The sequence below is a fragment of the Macaca nemestrina genome, chromosome 17, assembly GCF_043159975.1.
Source record: "Macaca nemestrina isolate mMacNem1 chromosome 17, mMacNem.hap1, whole genome shotgun sequence".
Lineage (NCBI taxonomy): Eukaryota > Metazoa > Chordata > Mammalia > Primates > Cercopithecidae > Macaca > Macaca nemestrina.
In genome coordinates, this window is record NC_092141.1 from 72,335,408 (window position 1) to 72,361,161 (window position 25,754).

The 25,754-nt window shown below is 37.1% G+C and overlaps 1 protein-coding gene and 1 long non-coding RNA gene across 18 annotated transcripts in view; one reads left to right on the forward strand and one right to left on the reverse strand.

The window, feature by feature from the left end:
- Positions 1-25,754, forward strand: part of LOC105483054 (tetratricopeptide repeat, ankyrin repeat and coiled-coil containing 2) — a 475,702-nt gene that overhangs the window by 269,831 nt on the left and 180,117 nt on the right. For all 14 annotated transcript variants that reach the window (XM_011743607.3, XM_071083397.1, XM_011743615.3 and 11 more), the window contains one exon: positions 11,657-11,920. In XM_011743607.3, the coding sequence (XP_011741909.2) occupies positions 11,657-11,920 (264 nt within the window). The remainder of the gene's footprint in view (positions 1-11,656; positions 11,921-25,754) is intronic.
- Positions 1-25,754, reverse strand: part of LOC105483051 (uncharacterized) — a 136,611-nt gene that overhangs the window by 29,479 nt on the left and 81,378 nt on the right. For 3 of the 4 annotated variants that reach the window (XR_011615936.1, XR_988000.3, XR_011615935.1), the window contains one exon: positions 7,460-7,535. This is a non-coding gene — a long non-coding RNA (uncharacterized lncRNA). Of the gene's footprint in view, positions 1-7,459; positions 7,536-15,802; positions 15,944-25,754 lie in introns of all 4 variants that reach the window. The other variant, XR_011615937.1, reaches the window with a different exon arrangement.

Here is a 25,754-nt window from a genome sequence, read left to right on the forward strand (position 1 = left end):
GTTTTTCAACATAACTGGTTTCTCCTGTTTTTGCATTTTATTTCATGCATTTAGAAATATTATGGAAAGAGTCTTTTTAGGCATCACCAGCCACCATAGGAGGCCTGTGGCAACACCTTGCTGTAATGTATTCTACTCACCAGAACCAAAGTAATCTTTCCAAAATGTAAGTTTAATTATGTCCCTCAAAAGCCTTTAATCATATGCCTCAGTTGCCCTTAGGATAAACAGGGATAAAACCTAATGCCTTTAATATGGTTGACGAGTTCCAGTCTGATCTAGACTCTGTCTCCTCTTGCCAGTGGTATGCTGTGGCCAGCTAGCACCAGCAAGATCCAGTTTTTAAGATTTTGGTAATTTTGTGAGTCAGTTGTTAAGTCATAGGTAGCTTGAAATCAGCCACCAAGTGTACATTTATACCATGGAGATAGCAAACACTGGAAATCAGAATTTTGTTTTGTTTTTGTCTTTTACTTTTAATTTAATTTTTTTTTTAATTTCCAGGACACACGTGCAGGATGTGCAGGTCTTTTATGTAGGGAAATGTGTGCCATAGTAGCTTGCTCCACCTATCACCTAGGTATTAAGCCCCGCATGTATTAGCTTATTTATCCTGATTCTGTTCCTCCCCTCACCTTCCTTCACAGGCCCCAGTGTGTGTTGTTCCCTCCTTGTGTCCATATATTCTCACTGTTCTGCTCCCACTTGTAAGTGAGAACATGCAGTGTTTGGTTTTCTATTCCTGCATTAGTTTGCTTAGTATAATGACTTTGAGCTGCATCCATGTCTCTACAAATGACATGATCTCATTCCTTTTTACAGCTGCATAGTATTCCATGGTGTATATGTACCACATTTTCTTTATCTGGTCTATCATTGATGGGCATTTGGGTTTATTCCATGTCTTTGCTATTGTGAATAGTGTTGCAGTGAACATATGTGTGCATGTATCTTTATAATAGAATAATTTCTATTCCTTTGGGTATATACCCAGTAATAGGATTGCTGGGCCAGATAGTATTTCCAGTTCTAGGTTTTTGAGGAATTGCTACACTGTCTTCCACAATGGTTGAACTAATTTACATTCCCACCAATAGTGTAAAAGCATTCCTGTTTCTGCACAGCCTTGCCAGCATCTGTTGTTTCTTGACTTTTTAATCATCGCCAGACTGGCGTGAGATGTTATCTCATTATGGTTTTGATTTGCATTTCTCTAATGGTCAATGATGTCGAGCTTTTTTCATATGTTTGTTGGCTGCATGAATGTCTTCTTTTGAGAAGTGTCTGTCTGTGTCCTTTGCCCACTTTTTAATAGGATTGTTTGTTTGTTTGTTTGTTTTAATTTGCTTAAGTTCCTTGTAGATTCTGGACATTAGACCTTTTTCAGATGGATAGATTGCAAAAACTTTCTCCCATTCTGTAGGTTGTCAATTCACTCTGATGGTAGTTTCTTTTGCTGTGCAAAAACTCTTTAATTTAGACCCCGTTTGTTAATGTTGGCTTTTATTGCAATTGCTTTTGATGTTTTTGTCATGAAATCTTTACCCGTGCCTATGTCTTGAATGGTATTGCCTAGATTTTATTTTAGTGTTTTCATAGTTTTGGGTTTTACATTTAAGTCTTTAATCCATCTTGTTAATTTTTGTATAAGGTATAAGGAAGGAATCCAGTGTTAGTTTTCTGCATATGGCTAACCAGTTCTCCCAGCACCATTTGTTTGTTTATTTATTTATTTATTTATTTTTATTTTATTTATTTATTTTTTTTTTTTAGACACAGTCTCGTTCTGTCACCCAGGCTGGAGTGCAGTGCTGCAGTCTCGGCTCACTGCAACCTCCACCTCCTAGATTTAAGCGATGCTCCTGCCTCAGCCTTCCAGGTAGCTGGAATTACAGGCACCACCATGCCCAGTTAATTTTTGTATTTTTAGTAGAGACCAGATTCACTATGTTGGCCAGGCTGGTCTCAAACTCCTGATCTCAAGTGATCCTCCTGCCTCAGCCTCCCAAAGTGCTAGGATTACGGGTGTGAGCCACCATGCCCGGCCCCAGCACCATTTATTAAATAGAGAATCCTTTCCCCATTGCTTGTTTTTGTTAGGTTTGTCGAAGATCAGATGATTGTAGATGTGTGGTCTTCATTTGTGAGATCTCTATTCTGTTCCATGGTCTTTATGTCTGTTTTTGTACTAGTTCCATGTTGTTTTGGTTACTGTAGCCATCTAGTATAGTTTGAAGTCAGGTAGCATGATGTCTCCAGCTTTGTTCCTTTTGCTTAGGATTGCCTTGGCTATACGGACTCTTTGTTGGTTCCATATGAATTTTGAAGTAGTTTTTTCTAATTCTTTGAAGAATGTCAATGATAGTTTAATGGGAATGGGATTGAATCTGTAAATTACTTTGGGCAGTATGGCTATTTTCATGATATTGATTCTTCCTATCCATGAGCATGGAATGTTTTTCCATTTATTTGTGTCTTCTCTGATTTACTTGAGCAGTGGTTTGTAGTTCTCCTTGAAGAGGTCCTTCACTCCTCTTGTTAGCTGTGTTCCTAGGTATTTTATTCTCTTTGTAGCAATTGTGAATGGGAGTTTATTTGAGTTGGCTCTCTGCTTGTCTATTGTTGTTGTATAGGACTGCTTGTGATTTTTGCACATTAATTTTATATCCTGAGACCTTGCTGAAGTTGTTTATAGCTTAAGAAGCTTTGGGGCTGAGATAATGGGATTTGCTAGATATAGGATCGTGTCATTTGCACAGACAGTTTGACTTCCTCTCTTCCTATTTGAATATGCTTTATTTCTTTCTCTTGCATGATTGCCCTGGCCAGAGCTTCTAATACTATGTTGAATAGGAGTAGTGAGAGAGGGCATCCTTGTCTTGTGCCGGTTTTCAAGGAAAATGCTTCCAGCTCTTCCCCATTCATTATTATATTGGCTGTGGGTTTGCATAAATGGTTCTTACTATTTTGAGATATGTTCCATCAGTAGCTAGTTTATCGAGAGTTTTCAACTTGAAGGGATGTTTAATTTTATGGAAGGCCTTTTCTTCATCTATTGAAATGACCATGTGATTTTTGTCTTTACTTCTCTTTGTGTTATGAATTACGTTTATGGTAATTTGCATATGTTGAACCAGCCTTACACCCCAGGGATGAAGCCAGCTTGGTCATGTACGTTTTTTGATGTGCTGCTGGATTGGTTTGCCAGTATTTTTTGAGGATTTTTGCATCGATATTCATCAGGGATATTGGGCTGAAGTTTTCTTTTTGTGTTGTATCCCTGCCAGGTTGTGGTATCAGGATGATGCTGGCCTCATAAAATGAGTCAGGGAGGAGTCCCTTCTTTTCAGTTGTTTGGAATAGTTTCAAAAGAAATGGTACCAGCACCTCTTTATAACTCTGACAGAATTCAGCTGTATATCCGTCTGGTCCTGGGCTTTTTTTGGTTGGTAGGCTATTTATTACTGCCTCAATTTCAGAACGTGTTACCGGTCTATTCAGGGATTCAGCGTCTTCCTGGTTCAGTCTTGGGAGGGTGTATGTGTCCAGGAATTCATCCATTTTTTTCTAGATTTTCTAGTTTATTTACATAGAGGTCTTTATAGTATTCTCTAATGATTGTTTTTTGTTTTGTTTTGTTTTGTTTTGTTTTTTGAGAAAGAGTCTCACTCTGTTGCCCAGTCTGGAGTGCACTGCTGTGATCTTGGCTCACTACAACCTCTACCCTCTGGGTTCAAGTGATTTTCGTGTCTCAGCCTCCTGAGTAGCTGGGATTACAGGTGTGTTCCACCATGCCCAGCTAATTTTTTTGTATTTTTAGCAGAGACTGGATTTTGCCATGTCGGCTAGCCTCGTCTCAAACTCCTGACCTCAAGTGATCCTCCGGCTTCAGCCTCCCAAAGTGCTGGGATTACTGTTGTGAGCCACCACACCTGGCCTGGTTGTTTGTATTTCTGTGGGGTCAGTGGTGATCCCTTTTATCATTTTTTTATTGTGTCTATTTGATTCTTCTCTCTTCTTTATTAGTCTAGTTAGCAGTCTATCCATTTTATTTATTTATTTTTTTTTTTCAAAAAAAAACAGCTCCTGGATTTGTTGATTTTTTTTTTTTTTTTTTGAAGGTTTTTTTGTGTCTCTATCTCCCTCAGTTCTGCTGTAATCTTGGTTATTTCTTGTCTTCTGCTAGCTTTGGGGTTTGTTTGCTCTTGATTCTCTAGTTCTTTTAGTTATGATGTTAGGGTATCGATTTGAGATCTTTCCAGCTTTCGATGTGGGCATTTAGTGCTGTAAATTTCCCTCCTAACATTGCTTTAGCTGTGTCCCAGAGATTCTGGTACGTTGCCTCTTTGTTATCATTGGTTTCAAATAGCTTCTTAATTTCTGTCTTAATTTCTTTATTTACCCAGGAGTCGTTTGGGAGCAGGTTGTTCAATTTCCATGTAGTTGTGTGGTTTGGGGTGAGTTTCTTAATCTTGAGTTCTAATTTGATTGTGCTGTGGCCTGAGAGACTGTTTGTTATGATTTCAGCTCTTTTGCATTTCCTGAGGAGTGTTTGACTTCCATTTATGTGATCAGTTTTACAGTAAGTGCCAGGTAGTGCCAATAAGAATGTATATTCTGTTGTTTTTGGGTGGAGAGTTCTGTAGGTATATATCAGGTCCACTTTATCCAGAGCTGAGTTCAAGTCCTGACTCTGTTAATCTTCTGTCTTGATAATCTGTCTAATATTGACATTGGGTGTTAAAGTCTCCCACTATTATTGTGTAGGAGTCAAAGTCTCTTTGTAGGTCTCTAAGAACTTGTTTTATGAATCTGGGTGCTCCTGTATTGGGTGCATATATATTTAGGATAGTTAGCTCTTATTGTTGAATTGTCCCCTTTACCATCATGTAATGCCCTTCTTTGTCTTTTTTTTATCTTTGTTGGTTTAAAGTCTGTTTTGTCAGAGACTAGGATTGCAACCCCTGCTTTTTTCTGCTTTCCATTTGCTTGGTAAGTTTTGCTCCATCTCTTTATTTTGAGCCTATGTGTGTCTTTGCGTTTCAGATGGGTCTCTTGAATACAACATCCCAAGGGGTCTTTACCCAGCTTGCCACTCTATGTCTTTTAATTGGGCCATTTAGCCCATTTACATTTAAGTTAATATTGCTATGTGTGAATTTGATCCTGTCATCATGATGCTAGCTGGTTATTTTGCAGACTTGTTCATGTAGTTGCTTCATAGCATTATTAGTCTTTGTACTTCAGTGTGTTTTTAGTGGCTGGTAACATTTTTTCCTTCCCATATTTAGTGCTTCCTTCAGGAGCTCTTGCAAGGCAGGCCTGGTGGTGACAAATTCCTGTAGCATTTGCTTGTCTGAAAAGGATTTTATTTCTCCTTTGCTTATGAAGCTTAATTTGGCCAGATATGAACTTCTGGATTGGAAATTCTTTTTTAAGAATGTTGAGTATTGGTCCTGAATCTCTTCTGGTTTGTAGGTTTTCTGCTGAGAAGTCCACTGTAAGTCTGATGGGTTTCCCTTTATAGGTGACCTGGCCTTTCTCTCTGGCTGCCCTTAATGTATTTTTCTTCATTTTGAGCTTGAGGAATCTGATGATTATGCGTCTTGGGGTTGATCTTCTCATGGAGTATCTTACTGTGGTTCTCTGTATTTACTGAATTCGAATGTTAGCTTGTCTTGTTAGGTTGGGGAAGTTCTCCTGGATGATGTCCTGAAGTATGTTTTCCAACTTGGTTCCATTCTTCCTGTCTCTTTCAGGTACCCTAGTCAGTCATAGGTTTGGTCTTTTTACATAATCCCATAGTTCCTGGAGATTTTGTTCATTCCTTTTCATCTTTTTTTCTCTAATCTTGTCTGCCTGTCTTGTTTCAGCAAGTTAGTCTTCAGGCTCTGAAATTCTTTCCTCCACTTGGTCTATTTGGCTGTTGATACTTGTGGTTACATTGTGAAGTTCTTGTGTTGTGCTTTTCAGCTCTATCAGGTCATTCATGGTCCTCTCTCAACTGGTTATTCTGGTTAACAGCTCGTATAGTGTTTTATCGTGGTTATCAGCTTCTTTGCATTGGGTTAGAACATGCTCCTTTAGCTCTGTGAAGTTCATTATTACCCACCTTCTGAAGCCTACTTCTGTCAATTCATCCATCTTAGCCTCCGCCCAGTTCTGTGCCCTTTGCTGGAGAGATATTGCAATCATTTGGAGGAGAAGAGCACTCTGGCTTTTTCAGTTTTCAGCATGTTTTCATTGATTCTTTCTCATCTTCGTGAGTTTATCTAGCTTCAGTCTTTGAGGCTGCAGAACTTTGGATGGGGTTTTTGTGGGGATGTTTTTTGTTGATGCTGTTGTTGTTGCTTTCTGTTATTTTTCTTTTAACAGTCCCTTTCCATAGGACTGCTGCAGTTTGTTGGGGGTCCATCTAGTCCTATTCACCTGGGTCCCTCCTGCAACTGGAGGTGTCACCAGTGGAGGCTGCAGAACAGCAAAGATGGCTGCCTGCTTCTTCCTCTGGGAGCTCCATCCCAGAGGGGCACCGACCTGATGCCAGCGGGAACCCTCCTATATAGGGTGTCTGGCGACCCCTGTTGGGGTTTCTCACCCAGTCAGGAGGCACGGGATCAGGGACCTGGTTGACGAAGCACTCTGGCTGCCCCTTGGGCAGAGGGGGTGCACTGCACTGGGGGGAATCCCACTTGTCTGGACTACCCAGATTCCTCAGAGCCAGCAGGGAGAATGACTAAGTCCACTGATCAGTGGAGACTGCGGCGGCAACTGCGGCCATCTCTCCTTCCGGGGGCTCCATCCCAGGGAGATCAGAGTTCTGTTCGTAAACCCCTGGCTGGAGTTACTGAAATTCCCACAGGGAAGGCCCAATCAGTGAGGAGGGATGGGTCAAGGTCTGGCCTAAAAAGGCAGTCTGGTCACAGTCTGCCACAGCTGCTGTGCTGCACTGTGGGGAATTCTTCCTGGGTCTAAACCGCCCAGTCTCCCTGGCACCAGTAGGGGAAAAACAGCAGACTGGAGCTGCAGTGATGGCTGCTGCCTCTCTTCCCAGGAGCTCAGTCATCTTAGGCAGGAGGCAGCCACAGTCATGATGGCCACCCCTCCCCCTGGGAACTCGGTAGTCTTGGGCAATTTCCAGCCAAGAGGCCGCCGAGAATCTGCACAGCTCTGTGCTTGGGACCGAAACCCTGGTGGTGTGTGTGGGCCCACAAGGGGGATCTCCTGATCCGTGGGTTGCACAGATCCATGGAAAAAGCATGGCTTCTTGGGCAGGGTAACACAATCACTCACTACCACCTCTCTTGGCTGGGGGTGGGAACTCCCCTTGCCCCGTGTGGCTCCTGAGTGGGCCATGACTCCACCCTGCTTTTTCCTTGCTCTCCATGGCACATGCCAACTGCCTAGTCAGTCCCAATAAGAGAAGCTGGATACCTCAGTTGCCAGTGCAGGATTCACTCACCGTTTTCATTCTTCTCTGTGGGAGCTTCCAACTGCAGATATTTCTGGTCAGCCGTCTTGGCCCCTCCGGCCTGTTGCTGTGTTTTAGAGAGCCAAGTTGTTAAACCTGTATCAGCACACCACTGGCCCCAACCCACCTCCAAAGTTCTAGTCTATTGAATTTACTTAATTCTTAAGAACTTTGCTGTGCCCTTGCGAATGTTTTTGTCTTTGGATAAACCATTGTTTTTTCATCTTCACCTGACCAACTCAGCTTAATTGACAAGAGTATTCTCTAGCCCTCAAGTCTGGGTTAGATTTGTGTCTCCTTTCTCATAAAGCAAACCTCTTTTTCCAATGGGTAAAGTAAGATAAAGTAAATTAAGTAAAGATAAAAGACCAAATTTAGGTGAATATAAAGTTGTTATCTGGAATGACTGGGAGTTGGGTAAGTATTGCAAGAACTTTTACTGAAGTCCTTGACTGTTATTGAAGGTGCAGTGTTCTCAAGAGCTAATAGTTCAGTACCTGTTTAATTGTTTGGCAGTATCCTAAAATATTATAGAAAGCCTGATTTATCTCTTCCACCTATTCCCCTACCGCAAATATAAAGCCTTTTCCACATTAAAAGAGTACAATACTATATTCCTAGCAGACATAAACACTTCACCAGTACTGAATCCATTCTTCAGAGCTTAGCTTATGTGTCTTTAAATACTATGTCCTCTCATCACATTTTTTCCCCAAAAGTAGGCAGTTTCTTGGCTTAAATAATTTCCCAGGTAAAACATACACCTATCAATGGTGGAAATATTTTTAATGTAAGTACTAGAGAAAAAAATGCCCTGAAGAATGAGGCCAGTTATTTTTGTTCTGATATTTCATTGTTAATATCTGCAGTGTCCTCCCACACTAAGGGTCTCCTGAATGTTCACTGAGTGCTATTTTCCTATGATTTTTCTAGATAACAGCAGGGCTTTAGCCTTTCTGCTTTCCTTTTTTCTCTCTCTCCTTTCATCATGTGGGTATTACAGAGCTGGGCTCTAAAAGGTTTTTTTTAATTTAAATATGAAAAAAACCCTTATAGTTTCTATTATTCAGAAAAGTACAGTGTAGTAAAGGAGGCAGGGTGCATCTACAAAAGAGTTAAGTAACAATAAAAGGTAGTAAATGTTTAAGATTCCAAATAATTAGTTGCCTGTGAGACTACTTGTTAGCTGTATAAGTGGGCAAGATGCCTAATCTCTCTAAGCATCGGTTTGGTTTCCTCATCTGCGTAATGGAGATAGTAATATCAGTCCTGCTGGGAGTGTTCTGTTGATAATCAAATGAGATACTGTATGTTTGTACAATTTAAAGGTTATAAAGTGATAAATATGAATTTATTATGATTACTAGTATTAACGTTTATGATCTAGTACAGAAGAAAGAACATCCTGCTTAAAATATATATGAGCTTTTTCTGGGGTGATATTTCTTTACCAGTTACCAAAAAAATCACTTTGACCTTTGGGTTGTTAGACCCCTGGAATTACTTTTCAATTCTTAATTTGTTTTCCATGTTCTTCCTTTGGAAATATTTTCTGAGTTTCAGAAACTGTTTTCCTTTGTTTTTCAGATTTGCTACCACATACTATCCTTGGTTTTTTGTCCCCAAAGACCAGCCAAAATGTAGGAATATAATTTTCTCTGCTTTCTTTTTGTTAGCTGTCTCTCCAAAATGAGCATAGGTTGTCTATTTTTTAAGGTTTTACAACTAATCACTAAAGGGGAAATAGAGTGTAATGAATATGGGAACTTATCTTCTAAAATCTTACACGGTTTCCAAAGGGTTCTGTGATATTTCTGATTTCCTTTCTCAGGTGGGGCCCAAAAGCACATACCTTCATCTCTCTTTTAATTCTTAAGTTTATAAAATTTTCCCTCTTCCCACTTCTCTACCTTTTTCTAGTTTACCTAGATTTCTTCTTCCTTGGTCTTTTATTTTTTGTAACAACAAAGTCGGTTTTTCTTTCTTAGAGAGAAATTTCGGTCATCCTTTGTAATTCATCTTCTTCCCTTGTTATTAGAAAATCCACAACTCCATTTAAATTTGCAGAGAGAGAACCTCACTAAAAAGGACTGTGGAAAGTACCTCATGAACTTAGGTCTCTTCTTTTGGCAATAGGTACATTCAAAATACAAGAAGAGAAAATGAACTAACATATAAAAACTCCTCTGGGATGGTATCTTTCATTCTTGTTTTATAATTATTGGTAAAAAATTATCATCTAGATGTTAATGTTTTTAATCCTTTCATTTCTAGAGTTAATTAAAATTTTTCTATTTGTGTACAATTAGTGGTAAGACTATATAAAATTCAAGACTTTTCAGTTTATTTTATTAAGGTACTGAAATCCATAAAGTTAGAGCTATAGCCATCTGTACAAGAAGAGCCTGTTACTGCTTACTTATTTGGGCGGGTTCTGTCTCTTATATTAGTTCTTACTTAGGGACTGCTTATTTTATTCTAATTCTTTGTTACATATTAGAAGCAAGGAAATACATTTAAATGAGGAAAAGAACAGAATAAAAAGAATATAGAGATCTTTCAGGGACCTCTGAGTCTCTCCAGCAATCTGTGAAGATTATATAAATTCCCTTTTGATGAAATTCTGAAAATTTTACCACTAATAGGCCCGAGCTGTAGGTCCTCTAGGACTGATACATGAATTTTTTTAGTTTATTGATACAGAGTTTTTGAAATATGTGAGAGATGACTGTATTTTGGTTTCAGTTATTCATACATCATGATAGAAGTGAAATGATCATCAGTAACTTTTAAAAATAATGTTACTAAATATTATCTAGTCATGAATTTACATAATCATAAACAGATTAATCTCTACTTTAGATTTTCTTTTAAATTCACTCTTTAAATTTTATAAATCAGTGAAGTACAAGGCAGTTTTGTTACATGCATAAATTGCGTAGTGGTGAAGTCCAAGTTTTTAGGACATTCATCACCCAAATAATGTACATTGAACCCATTAAGTAATTACTCATCCACCTTTCCCCCATCCTGTAACCCTTCAGAGGCTCCATTGTCTGTCATTCCATTTTCTACTTCAATATGTGCACTTTTTTTAGCACCCACCTGTGAGTGAGAACATGGAATATTTGTCTTTCTACATCTAACTTGTTTCATTTAAGATAATGATTTCTAGTTCCATCCATGTTGCTACAAAAGACATTTCATTCTCTTTATGGCTGAATAATATTCCATTGTGTGCATATACCACATTTTCTTTATCCATTCATCTGTTGATGAACATGTAGGTTTTCCATATCTTTGCTATTGTAAATAGTGCTGTGGTAAACATTAAAGTGCAGATATCTTTTTGACATATGGATTTCTTTTCCTTTGGGTAGATACCTAGTAGTGGAATTGCTGGATTAAATGGTAGTTCTATTTTTAGTTATTTGAGAAATCTCTATATTTTCCTTAATGGTTGTACTAATTTATATTCCCACCAACAGTGTATATGAGAGTTCTCTGCATCCTCACTGTCTGTGATTTCTTGATTTTTTAATAGTAGCCATTCTGACTGGTATAAGATGGTAGTTTTAATTTGCATTTCTCTGATGATTACTAATATTGAGAAATTTTTTGTGTGTACATGGCCATTTCTATATCTTTTGGAAAATTTCTGTTTATGTCCTTTGCTTACTTTTTAATGGGATTATTTGTGAAGTTTTTGTTGAGTTGTTTGAGTTCCTTGTATATTCTTAATGTTAGTCCTGTCAGATGTATAGTTTGCATATATTTTCTCCCATTCTGCAAGTTGTCTTTTCCCTCTGCTGATGATTTCTTTGGCTGTGAGAAGCTTTTTAGTTTTAGTTGCATTTGTCTCTTTTTGTTTTTGTTGCCTGTGCTTTTGAAGTCCTAGTCATAATTTCTTTACCTCAACCAATGTCCAGAAAAGTTTCTGTAGGTTTTCTTCTAGTATTTTTAGTTTCCAGTCTTAGGATTAAGTCTTTAGTGTATCTTGAGTTGATTTTTGCATATGGTGAGAGATAGGGGTCCAGTTTCATTCCCCTGCATATGGCAGTCCAGTTTTTCTGCACCATTTTTTGAAAATGGTGTCCTTTCCCCAATGTATATTTTTATCAACTTTGTCAAAGATTAATAACTGTATGTATGTGGCTTTATTAAATTCATTTTACTCTTTTTTTCCAGCTACATTAACAAGCTATTCTGAAAATGTGGAACGCACAAAATATGCTGGGGAAAGCAGTAAAGAATTAGGATCTGGAGGAAACATAAAACCTTGGCAATCTCAAAAATCCAGCATGGACTCCTGTTTGTATCGAGTAGATGAAAATATGACAGCTTCCACCTATAGTCTGAATAAGATCCCAGAGAGAAATTTGGAAACAGTGTTATCTCAATCAGTACAGTCTATTCCTTTGTATCTCATGCCAAGGCCAAATTCAGTAGCAGGTAAGTTTTTGTTGTTGTTGTTAAATAATCAGTATTTACTCCAGTATATATTGAAATGAAAATAAATCCTACCCTGACAGTATTTAAATTTTCCATTCATCTTTTTTGACTAAGCTGTTCTTTTGTATTAGGGTAACGTACGTGTATATATTATCTGAATCTGGGAGAAGGTTCATCTTCCTCGAATTGCTTAGTTCTGCTCCCAAAGTGTACAAAAACACATAGAAATTCAGAAACAGCCTATAAAATATACCATCAAACTACAAAAAGTCTTTTCGCTCAATCAGAAGTCTTTGAAAGAATTTTAGTTTGAGGTTTTAGTTCTTACAATCTTAGTTTTAAAAAACATTATTAAAATGGGCATATCTCAGTGTAATTTGTATTATCAGAAATCATCATCCATAGTTTGTAAAAGTGGAAGGCAGGCAAGAATTCAGCTTTTCCACATCCCATGAATTTCAGTATTTTCACAATATCCTGGCTACCATTTCATAGAAGAATCACCAGGTGGCTACATTTCTAAAGAATAATTCTGCAACACCACTAGCAAACTCAGTGAAAAAAAAAATTGTATTCGTCCGTTTTCACACGCTATAAAGATATTACCTGAGGCTGGGTAATTTATAAACAAAAGAGGTTTAATTGACTCACAGTTCCACACAGCTGGGGAAGCATTGAGAAACTTATAATCATGGCAGAAAGCAAAGGAGGAGCAAGTGTCTGCTCCACAAGGCTGCAGGAGAGAGCGAGCACACAGGGGAACTACCAGTTTTAAACCATCGGATCTCATGAGAACTACCTCACTATCACAAGAATAGCATGAGGGAACCACCCCCAGGATCCGATCACCTCCCACCAGGTCCCTGACACATGGGGATTACAATTCAAGATAAGATTTGGGTGGGGACACAGAGCCAAACCATATCAGAAATGATATAGCATGGTGGCTCATGCCTGTAGTTCCAGCAATTTGGGATGCTGAGGCAGGAGGATTGCTTGAGGCCAAGAGTTTAAGACCAGCCTGCGCAACATAGTGAGACCTTGTCTCTTAAAAAAAAATGAAAGAAAGAAATGATACTGAGGGTTAAGTGGTTGAAATACGGAGTCATCATTCTTTAGCAGCTACTCTTCTCAAAATTGATGTCAAGGGGTGTTTTTACTACAGCTAAATTGCTCCTTAATAGTTCAAACTTGGGACTTTTGCAGAATAGTTGAACATTCTGACTTTTCAAAATATGTCATAATCTGGACTTTGTCCAGACTATAAAATCAAAGTTATGTTTGCTTTTCTTACTTTCCTCATGAAGGCCTGGATAGATTATCTCACTGATAATTATTCCTTATGTAGCTGATAGTGTAATGCTTCTTGCCATTCCCATTTCCCTTTCCTACCTGTTGTTTGTTCTCTGGGAGACCATCAGCATCTGTCATCAGGTGTGATTATAGGGGAAATGGCTCATCTGAAAGATGAGTAACTATGGAAGATTTTAATATTAATTTTTAAAGATTATTCACTTTTGTGTACTGACAGTAAATTTTTTATCCTAGAACCTTCTATGTCGATCCCCAACTACCATGCCATATTAGAATCCTAGAATGCTGTTGTATTAGTCTATTCTTATACTGCTATAAAGAAATACCTGAAACTAAATAATTTATAAAGAAAAGAGGTTGAATTGGCTCATGGTTCTGCAGGCTGTACAGGAAGAATAGCAGCTTCTGCTTGGCTTCTGAGGAGGCCTCAGAGAGCTTTCAGTCATGGCAGAAGGTACAGGGGGAACAAGCACCTCACATGACCAGAGCAGGAGGAACAGCAGGAGGAGGAGGTTCCACACAGTTTTAAATGACCCGTTCTCTCAAGAACTCACTCATATTACAAGAACAGCAAGGAGGAAATCTGCCCCATGATCTAGTCACCTCCAACATTGGGGCTTACAACTCGGCATGAGATTTGGGCGGGGACACAGATCCAAACCGCAGCTGTACATTATGAAAAGTTCCAGGCAAGTTGAGTCTTTTCCAAAAAGAAGCATATAAATCCTTGCTCATATATAAATAGGGAACTGTAACTACCAACCATAATAGTATGTCCCAACTTACTTCCTAACTAAGCTACAATGATTTCTAAGAAAATTCTGGCTCTATTATTTGAGAAAGGCACTGAACACTTAGTAGAAGACAGAGAAGCTTTGTTTCAATGAGGAACTATGTAGTCAGTCTGAATGAACAATGTTAATTCAGGGCTATGAGTCTCGGTCACTACTTAACATTAACATTCTATATTACCGTCTTCTTCCTACTTACTCCCCATTATATTTTATGTGTATCCCTTAGAACCTTTTTTCACTGTGTTAATCAAGGACCTTCTCATTTGTTTAAAAGCGACTCAACTCTTCCTCAGGCTTCCCTTAGCCCCAAGTGTATCCCAGAACTGTTCCACTTTTGTATTAGCCAAGTGCTTCCTCCCTAGTTGTATCCTGTACCTTCAGAGCAGTGCCAGAACTGAACAGACTATGGGAAGAGAGAATGGAACAAGCAAGCTGGTTAATTTAATGTTTTGCTGTTGATCTCAGAAAGCCGTCAGGACCACATGTAACTAACCACTAGACTCAAGCTCTGAGGCAACTACCAAACTGTCTCCATCTAATTCCTAGCCACCTTCCCAGGCTGAACTCAAATACTTCCTCCTTCATAAAACTTTCTCCAATCACCTCCCAGCCACAAGTAATTGCTGCTGCTTCTAGAGTCTCCTAGTACTTTGTATGCATTCTCTTTTTGTGTTGGCAACAGTCTGCTTTGTGTTATGTGCAGCTACTGTGTATATGTTTTGGTCTGACTACTAGAATCTCAACTTTTTGACATAGCAACTGAGAAGACTTCAGTAGAGGCTCCATAGTTGTTGGTTGCATGAACTAATGAATGAATATATGCATGAACCAACCAATCTGTGATATCAGCTTTAAACAAAAATAACAATGTAGTTAGTAAATCTAATGATAATTTTCTTCATCTTACTATAGAATATAGTCTTCTCATAGGAGAGATTACCCAGAAAAAGTGGGGTGGGGGCTTATTTAAAGTAAGCTCTATATGAGATGGTAGTATGAGCCAGTTACAAAACAGTTTTGGACTTACTAGTATCTCAGAATTTCATTTCTTCCAAAATTATAAACTGTAATTCTCTTTGATATATGGAATGTGTAAACAGCATTTATCATTATTTGCTAACAACTGGCAATATGTATTTTTCAGTGGTTAATCAGAAGCCTTTATTCAATTAGCAATGTAATGGTGTTGGGGGGAAAAATGGAGATCTTAAGAGATTTCTATTTCTCCAAGACAGCAGTCAGCAAACCAGGGCCCATGGGCCAAATTCAGCACACTGTGTTTTTGTAAATAAAGTTTCATAGCAGCAAAACCACACTCATTTATTTACTTATGACTGCTTACCACAACAGAGTTCAGTAGTTGCAACAGAGATCATAAGCTCTACAGTTAACATTGTCATGGCCTACAAAGCCTATAGAAAAAGGGCAATCCCAACCTTCATTCTGAAATCTTATCCTGGTGTTGGATTCATTTGGCCCAAGTCACCCCTCGGTGATACATCTCTGCTATACAGGTCATATACAGTGTTAGTTGTCCATAGGGACAGAAACTGCTTTAGACTTTATGGAAGTTTCATGATGTGTTTCACGTGACTTCATGAATTACATAGAGAATCAGAAATGTGTAAAAATTCCATGAGAGGACATTGTTACTCAGCTGTACTGATACTAGATAGCAAAGACACTAAACAGATTTGAAAGAGACAAAAAAAAGCTGAAATTGACCCTTAAGTTTTGTTTTAAGTTTTTGTAATATGCATTTAGCTAGACTTACCATCAGTGTGGTACGTAGACAGTGCCCCGTAATAGATTAGTCACCTGCTTGAGTCTAGAGCCCTCATTTCCAAACTTAGGAATTTTCATTTTGGTGGTGGTGAAGTCTCTTCATGTGTTTGTTCTCATCTTCTCTTGACCTCTTTTTAGTTTATTGAAAAGAATATAAAATTACTTTACTCTTCTTGAACAGACATATCTCTTGAGATTCATTATTTTACCCAAAAAAATGCTAACTGTAGAGCTTATGAAATGATGTCTAAGACTCCTATACTCCTATAAAAGCCAGATATGCTTTTCCTCTCAGTGTCTGTAAGGCTAACACTGTTGTAAACAAAAAATACGGAAGGAAAAATAAAAGCCACTCTCCTCTCTACACCTAATACCTCTCTCCAAAGGTTAATATTTCTTACGATTCTTTTAAATACATCTATATATTAAAAAATTATAATATCTGTATGTGATATATAATGATATATACCTATACAGTTAACCCTCTGTATCTGTGCTCCACATCCACGGATATAGATGGCCAACTAAAAGGGACTTGAGCATTTGCAGATTGTGGTATCCTATTGCAGATAGCTCCAAGGTTTCTGGAACTAATTCCCTGCAGATACCAAGGGATGACTGTATTTAATTATAATATATGTAAGAGAAATATGAGGTCAAAAAATGAGTGGAATTTATTCAGAAGAAATGAAAGCATATGTTCTTAAAAATATATACATAATCATCAAAGTTTTATTTGTAATAGCCAGTAACTGTAAGCATCCCAAATTCCCATCAACAGGTGAATGGATAAACAAATTAATTGTGTATCCATACAATGGAATTCTACTCAGCTACAGAGGGAAATGAGTTATGAATACCACAGCAACATACTTGAATCTTAAAATAATTATGCTATTTGAAAGAAGCCAGATTAAAAATATAGATATACGATATTATTCCATTTGTATAAAATCCTGGAAAATGCAAACTAATCTGTAGACACAGATTGCCTCTCTTATACTGCAACCATCTACAAGTACAGGTATCACCTAGACCTCTTCACGTTGCCCTGTGGGAATTAGGGCTCAGGAAAGTGGTACAATGTTGATCCTCTGGCTACTGCTATTGCTCTGAGTAATGAACTGTCTTTCATCTCTGACCCAGAAGTTTCATATCCTTTTCCCACATCCAAGCTTGTTAGTTTACAGATTCTTCACTGTTCTTGACATAGTGAAATATTGCTATACCCGAACCCACAAAATTAAAAGAAATGGCAATGGCAAGCAACATAAGGATATGTTGCCATTGAAATTATACATTGATGGTGGGAGTATGTTAATAAGTTGGTACTCCATTTTGTAAAGTTGTTTGACAAGATGTATCAAAGGTATATAAAGCTATATATGCATGTTACCTAAAACCTCACAATTCGATTTCTGGAGAGAATGCCTATGAGAAATGAGTGCTTTTGTTTATGAGAAGACAGATAAAATAAAGTTTTATCAGTTTTATTCATAATATCTAAAAACTGAAAACCATTCACATGTCCATCAACAGTGGATTGATAAATAAATTGTATACAGCAATGAAAAAGAACACACTATTGTTACAACATCATGGATATATTTCACAGATGTGATATTGAACATAAGTCAGACTCAGAAGAGTGCCTTCTGTATAAAGTATGCACATTTATATAAAGTTCATAGAAACAAAATGATCACACTTCTATGATTATAGAACTCAAGTAGTGGTTACCTTTGGTAGGATTATTGACTAAGGGAGCTTTCTGTATCTTGGTCTGGATGATAGTTACATGGATTTATGCTCATGCGAAGACTTCAAAAAGTTCATGGAAAATATAAGTAAAAGGTAAAAATAAAAAATATAAACTTTATTTCTGAACATAAGCTCCATCAAGTTCAAGACACTTTTGTAAGAGATGATACCAGCCATTTAGTCCATCCCTAAAGAACTGAGTGTCCTGGGAATTTAACCATGTCAGTGAAGTCTTTTTTACATTATTAACTGAAGAAAAATGCATGCCTTTTACAGATTTTAAGATTAAAAAACAAAAAGAAGACAGAGCCAAATCAGGACTGTAAGATGGATTTTCCATCTAAACTTGCAAAGCTGCCTTTGTTTGATGAGAGGAATGAGCAGGAGTATCGTTGTGGTGGAAAAGGATTATCTGGTGGAGCTTTCCCAGGTGGTTTTCTGCTCAAGCTTTGGCTTGCTCAAAACACTTTCATAGTAAGCAGGCATTATCATTTTTGGCTTTCCAAAAAGTCAACAAGCAAAATGCCTTAATCACCCCAGAAAATGGTTGCCATGACACTTGCTCTTGATGAGTCCACTTTTGCTGTGACTGGACTGTTTCCACCTCTTGGTAGCCCTTGCTTTGGTTGTGCTTTGTCTTCAGGATTGTACTGGTAAAGCCACTTTTCATCCCATTACAGTTCTTTGAAGAAATGCTCCAGGATCCTAATCCTACTCATTTTGTTTTAAATTTTCTTTGAAAGCTCTGCTCTTTTCTGCAGCTGATCTGGGCACAATGGTTTTGGCACCCATTTAGTGGAAAGATTGCCCCCATTTTAATTTTTCAGTCATAATTGTGTAAGCAGAACCCATTGAGACATCTGTGATGTTGGCTGTTGTTTGTGCTGTTAATCATTTGTCCTTTTCAATTAGGATACAAACAAGATGAATTTTTGTGGATGGTCTGCCACTGCAGGCTTCATCTTCAACACTGTCTCATACCTTCTTAAAAGAAGTTATCCATTTGTAAACTGCTGATTTCTTTAGGGTATTGTCTCTGATATGGTTTGGCTGTGTCCCCATCCAAAGCTCATTTTGAATCATAGCTCCCACAATTCCCAAGTGTTGTGGGAGGGACCCAGTGGGAGGTAATTGCATCATGGAGGCAGGTCTTTCCTGTGCTGTTCTCATGATAGTGAATAAATCTCACGCAATCTCATGGTTTTGTAAAGGGGAGTAAGTCACGTAAGATGTGACTTGCTCCTCCTTGCCTTCTGCCCTGATTGTGAGGCCCCTAGCCATGTGGAACTGTGAGTACATTAAACCTCTTTCCTGTATAAATTACCCAGTCTTGGGTATATCTTTATTACCAGTGTGAAAATGGACTAATACAGTCTCCATAAATGTTTTATAAAACATTAATGATTTTACCATTCTTCCACCCAAGCTTCACCATAACTTTGCTCTTTGCCCTTGCTTCAATTTTAGCAGAATTCATGTTGCTCTGATAAGGGTTCTTTTCAACCTAATATCTTGTTCTTAATGCCTCAAATTATATCCTGTTCAGACATCTTATAATAAGTTAGTCTGAATTTATTTTGATGCAAAAACTTTTTGAAATTCCTCCATAGTTTTTTCATAAGATGCATTTCAGTGAACTTTTTGAAGGCTCTCACATGTATAAAAATAATTAAGCTATACACCAAAGATTTATATACTTTACATATGTAAATCATACCAGTTTTTAAAATATGTAAAATGTGGCAGGGCACGGTGACTTATACCTGTAATCTCAGCACTTTGGGAGGACGAGGTGGGTGGATCACTTGAGGTCAGGAGTTTGATACCAGCCTGACCAACATGGTGAAACCCTGTCTCTACTAAAAATACAAAAATTGGCCGGGCACAGTGGCTCACACCTGTAATCTCAGCACTTTGAGAGACTGAGGCAGGGGGATCACTAGGTCAGGAGTTCAAGATCAGCCTGGCCAACATAGTGAAACCCCATCTCTACTAAAAATAAAAAAATTAGCTGGGCATGGTGGCAGGTGCCTGTAATCCCAGCTACTCGGGAGGCTGAGGCAGGAGAATCCCTTGAACCCAAGAGGCAGAGGTTTCAGTGAGCTGAGATCATGCCACTGCACTCCAGCCTGGGCAACAGGGCAAGACTCCATATCAAAAAAAAAAAAAAAATTAGCTGGGCGTGGTAGCGTGCACCTGTAATCCCAACTACTCAGGAGGCTGAGGCACATGAATTGCTTGAACCTGGGAGGCAGAGGTTGCAGTGAGCCGAGATCGCACCACTGCACTCCAGCCTGTGCTACAGAGTGAGACTCTGTCTCAAAAAAAAAAAAAAAAAAAAAAAAAATTATATATATATATATATATAGGCCTGTTGTCTTTGCAAAAGGGTTTTCTCTTTTCTTTGGTATAGAAATAGCAGTCCTAGGAAACATACGTAACAAGATCTTTGTCTGAATTATCTATTTTTAGTGTTGCTTAATAAAACCTAATAACTACAACAAATGGATAATTTATTTAAAATGTTTCATTTTATTGAGTGTATAAACCTAAGATGAGTACCCAAACTGGCCAGAACTTTTTTTTTTTTTGCCACCTTAATTCAGAGAGATACTAGATGAAATTCTAAAGCAGCAGTCTGTGGATTTTTAAATTTTTTTTTAAAAACAAGTATATTGAGTCATATTTTATATATTATAAAATTCACCCATTTCAAGTGTACAATTCAGTAATGTTTGGTAAATGTAGCAAGTTGTGTAACCCTCACCATGAATCAGTTTTAGGACATTTTCAGCACCTCAGAAAGATTTCTGCATCTATTTAACATTAACCCCGTTCCCTTTCCCAGTTCCCAGGCAACCACTAATTGATAGACTCTATAAATTTGTATTTTCTGGAAATGTCACATAAATGGAGTCATATAGTTTGTCATCTCTTGTATCTGGCTTCTTTCACTCAGCATAATGTTTTTGAGGTTTATGACGTGTGTGTGTGTGTGTGTGTGTGTGTGTGTGTGTGTGTGTGTGTGTGTATCAGTAGTTTCTTCCTTTTTATTTCAAGTAGGATTCCACTGTATGACTGTACCATATTATGTCTATTCATTTACCATTGGATAGACATTGTTTCCAATTTTGGGCTATGGTGAATAGTGCTGCTGTGAACATTTGTTTGCAAGTGTTTGGGTAGACATATGTTTTCATTTCTCTTGGATAGATAAATACCTAGGAGTAGAATTGCTGAATCTTATGGTAAGCTTATATTTAACTTTTTAAGAAATAAAAACTGTTTTCCAAAGTAGCTGTACCATTTTGCATTCCCACCAGCAGTGTACAAGGGTTCCTATTTTTCCACATCTCCTTTGTTACTGTCTTGCCTTTAGCTGGTGTGAAATGATACCTCACTGCGGTTTTAATTTGCATTTTCCTAATGACTACTAATGTTGAGCTTATTTTGTGTATTGTTATTTATTCATTTATTCTTTAGTGAAATATCTATTTAGACTGTAGCACATTTTTATATTGGGTTATTTTCTTCTTGATTTGTAAGAACTTGTGTATTCTGGATACAAGTCACCTCAGACATGTATTTGCAAATACTTCAGTCTGTTGCTTGTCTTTTTGTTTTCTTACTGGTATATTAGGAAATATAAAAATGTGAAATTTTGGTGAGGTCAGTTTATCAATTTTTTTCTAATAAACCATGTTTTTCATGTCACTTTTCTCTTTTTTTTTTTTAATAGAAAACATACTGTTTATATAATGTATTATAAAACTGATTTCTTTATGACTTTGGGGTTTGTTTTAACTCAAGTATTGGAAAATACTTCCTGAAATACTTAATACTTTTTCTCTCTTGTCCCTCCTCTTCCCCTACTCATGTTAAAAAAAAAAAAAAAAAAAATTACATCATCCTAAATTGTTACGTCTGTAGACTGGACCTTAACTGTGAATGATTTTTTTATTTACCACAATTCTCTTCCCATAATGTTAGTCTTTCTGGCTAGCAGAGTGCTTTAGATTCTTAAGTAGTACTAATCATGCATCCTTAAAGGAAGGGTAAAAGGTAAATATACCATCAGAGATCAGACAGATCTGTCCTGGAGAACAAGATTATATACTATTTGAGTAGTACATATTGACTGTGTTGAACAAAATACTTCATCAGAAAATTATTTCTTGTCAGTGTTGAACATAATACAAACAGACCTACTTTGGCCTACAGGGCAAGTCATAGGTCATGGAATAGTTTGTATTGGGTTGTTTTCTGTATCTGGAAACCATGGTTTCAGGATGCTCACAAAGAGGCAGAAAAGGAAGCTATAAACCAAATGACTCAGTTATTTTCAACACTTAGTAGATTGTAGATTGAAAATGTTTCCAGAATGTAGAGAAATAAAATTACTTTCACAGGGAATTGCCCTGCTAGATGTATAATGTATGTAAATATTTGATAAAACTACAACCTCTGGTAACTTAAATGGTTAGAGACCTAAACCATTTATTAAATTAAATTTTCTCATCTCATGAGGGTCCGCTGTTTTCATTTAGCTCTAGATACACATACTTTCCTTTCCTTTCTAATGGGTACATAAAAGTGGTTCCCTAAATTGGGGAGAATCAGATACTAAATTTCTGGTGAACAGGAATAATTGAGAATTTCAAATGTGAAGTGAGCTTGAAATATGAAAATTCAGTATATTCACACTTACTAAATTGTTCTAAGCATCTGAACATCAAGGGCAGAATGGGGATGGGAATGATGAATGCCAGTAATAAAAAGCCTTATTCAGGTCCAACTTTTAAACTTCTCTTCTTTTTTAAACTTAATTTCAGTGTGACTAATATAATTATTTATTATAGAGACCAAATGATGTTGAATAATGATGTGAAAAATACCATTTGAGTAACTTTTAAAAACCTAGGTGAATAATTGTTTAAATGGTCCTTGCCATGATACACATTTCTCCCCAATTTGGGAAGAGGATCACCTTCTATTGCCTAAGCTCCTTAGCATCTTAGGCAAGATAGGACCACATCTTCTGGCATGACCAGGAAATTGTTAGGGGATTATTTAAAATCCTTGAGGCTGCTACTGGATTGAACTGTAATGAATAAAACTATATATATTATTGCATAAGGCCAAGATTCTTGATTTTAAAAAGAACAGAAATGACTTGTGGCTTTTGTGACACTTTTGTGGGGGGAATGGAGTCAGCACATATGCAAATATTTATGGTGAATTATTTTTAAAAATATTTTTCTAAGCTTTTAACTTACATGTGACATAAATGGAAGAAATATATATGGGGAAAATTTTTAAAATCATGTGTATTTTATTTACAGTATTGAAATAGAGGTTTGATTAATATGTTGGTCAAATAGATTCAGCTGTATACTTTTAAAAACATAAAGACTCCAACAAATGAAGTGCATAGTTAAAACAGATACACCAATTAACACTCAGTGTTCCACATAGGAGGATAGTAGTATTTGCTGAAAACATAAAAACTTTTAACTCAAATGATAAAGTCATTAAAGTTGAGTTTTGGTAGTCTGCAACATTGAGACTTGGGTTTTTCTGGAATAGCTCAGTTTTCTGAATATAAACTTAGTGTTCATACACCTTTAAATTAAAATTCTAAAGTATGAAAAAGATGTAACAATGTGTTTTGTTTTCAAAATGTAAATTGCTATTGTATATTTGTTTTTAAGCCTGTGTGTTGGAAGGAAGTAGAAGACTCTTGTGGACTTGCCGTTGCATGGCAGAAATTATCAGAGTAGGCAGTCTATGGTCATCCTTGATGTCCAAAAATGAGATTGGCAATGAATTGGAGGGATGTGGGAAGCAGGAAATGTTTGCTTGCAACAGCTGTCGTCAGTGCTTTGTGTGAGAATGAGAGGTCTATCAGGGAAACATACAAACAACAGAAATCAGCTAAAATATAAACTCTCACCATCTACTTGTTAATGCTTGGAGCTTCATGTTTTCCTAAGAAAAGGATCTTAAGAATCAGGTAAATACAGAACGGGAATCTAGGGGGATTTAAGCAAACCCAATCAGAAACTTTTAATAGAGTTTTTGCAAAAATCAAAAATGGGCTTTTCAGCAGTCAGAATGTTGGCTTTATGTATCAAGGGTATAAGGACAGCAGAGTGGCTTCTTGCCCAGGCAGGAGCAAACATACAGTGTCGTTCCAGGCTCCTTGCTCAAGTCAGCTAGAATGACAATTGTACTACTCTAATCTGTTTGCATTAGTGGCAACTGATTTAAGAAGAAATAATTCAAACTGTCTTCCAAACTCAGTATAGAGTTGTCTCTAAAATGTTGTATACCAAATGTCTGTTAAATTTCTTCTGCCCACTTGCAGTGTATTTAAATTATTTTAACTTCAAAAATGCATGTCAGTTAAATGCTCTATGAGTGAGTTGTCCTCAGCTGTTACAATCTGATGAAATCTCAAAAAAACTGTTCTTTTTTTCTTTCCCTTCTTCCTTCTCAAAACAAGTCTTTTAAATGACAAACTCTGTGGATTTACTTTTTAAAGCTTTTTCTTTTTACATAAAAGTTTTGTTACAGATTTTTCTATTTTCTCCATTCATCTGAACTCACCTAATTATATCTTATACTTGTATCTGGAAAGTGTTAGTTAAATGTTATAGTATTTATTTATTTATTTATTTATTTATTTATGAATGGATAGATGGATGAATGCATGAGGTAGGGTCTCACAATGTTGCCCAGATTGGTCTCGATTCCTGGGCTCAAGCAATCCTCCAACCTAGTGTCCTCCCAGTATAATGTTAATTTAATCTGACAGAACTATCTCAAAATTTTTCACAGTACAATTGCATAGTAAGACTAGCACTATAAGGTAGGAACAAATGTGTCCCTACAGAGCTGTCATTAATGATGTACAAGGCATTGTTGCTATAGCCAACTCCTTCAAAATAACCCAGTAAGACAAAAGTTAATGAGTTGTTTGCTCATTGTTAAAATGTAGCTGAAACATGAAATGTGCATATAATAATAGTTACTCATTCATTAGACAAGTATTTATTGAGTAGGTACTATATGCCAGGCACTGTTCAAAGCACTTACGTATCATCATTAATAAACAAAACAACAATTCCCATTCTCATGTAGTTTACATTACTATTGGGAAAAATAATGTTAGTAAGTAATGTTACCCAGGCTGGTAATTTATAAGTAATTTATATGGTATGCTAGAAGGTGATTTATGCTATGGAAAAAAGGAAAAGGGGGATCATGAATATCTGAAAGAAGATAATAGAAACATTGTTGAAGCCAAGCATATTATTTTAGTGATATCTGTTAAGCATTAAAAAAGCGAAACAGTGAAGAGGAGGAGGATCGTGCCAAACAGATTATGAAATCTAAGTAGGACCAGTCTGGAATTCAATTCTACGTTGAGCATCATCTGCAGGGCACTCTGATTTACTCTGAAGTGGTAGAGTAATGAAAGATGAATCGGGCATTTCCTCTTGTTCTCAAGAACCTACTACAGTCAGTGAAGGAAGGCAGACATGTAAACAACTACCTGAATAACACAAATTCTAAATAGCAATATATATTTATGTGGTTGCTGAGAGGGAGAAGCAATTAATTCTGACTGGGAGATTGATTAGGAAAGCAAGGAAAGCGCAGCCTAAGCAAAGTTTTGGCAAAGGGAAAGGTAAGTTTGACGCAGTTTGACCAAGCCTTTTTTTCAGAAAATGATATGCAAATGGAAAAGATTCAAATGACTGTGAGGAAGAGTACAACTAGGTACAACTAGAAAAACAAAGGGAAACACCTAACAGAAGTTTGTATCTCCTGGCTGATCTTTCCAATATTTGTATCATATGCCTTTAAATAATTTATTTGAGAAGAGAAGAATTTTGAAAATGATGAAACAAAGAGAAACTGAAAGAGGACTAGGCACAACAAGAGAAAAAAGGCAGTGGAAAATGATAGATTCATATAACACCAACCATAATCTGACTGTAGTCCCAGATTAAAGCCATAGTTCCCCATATACTGATGGGAAAGCTGTCTAAGCGCAACATCAGGACCCCAGAGCTATTGCTTTTAATATTGAATATCACTGCTTTTTTTTTTAAGGTCATTGTACCTCTGTTTGGATTTTTGAAGGAGTGAACTATTCATTCAGTTCATTGATG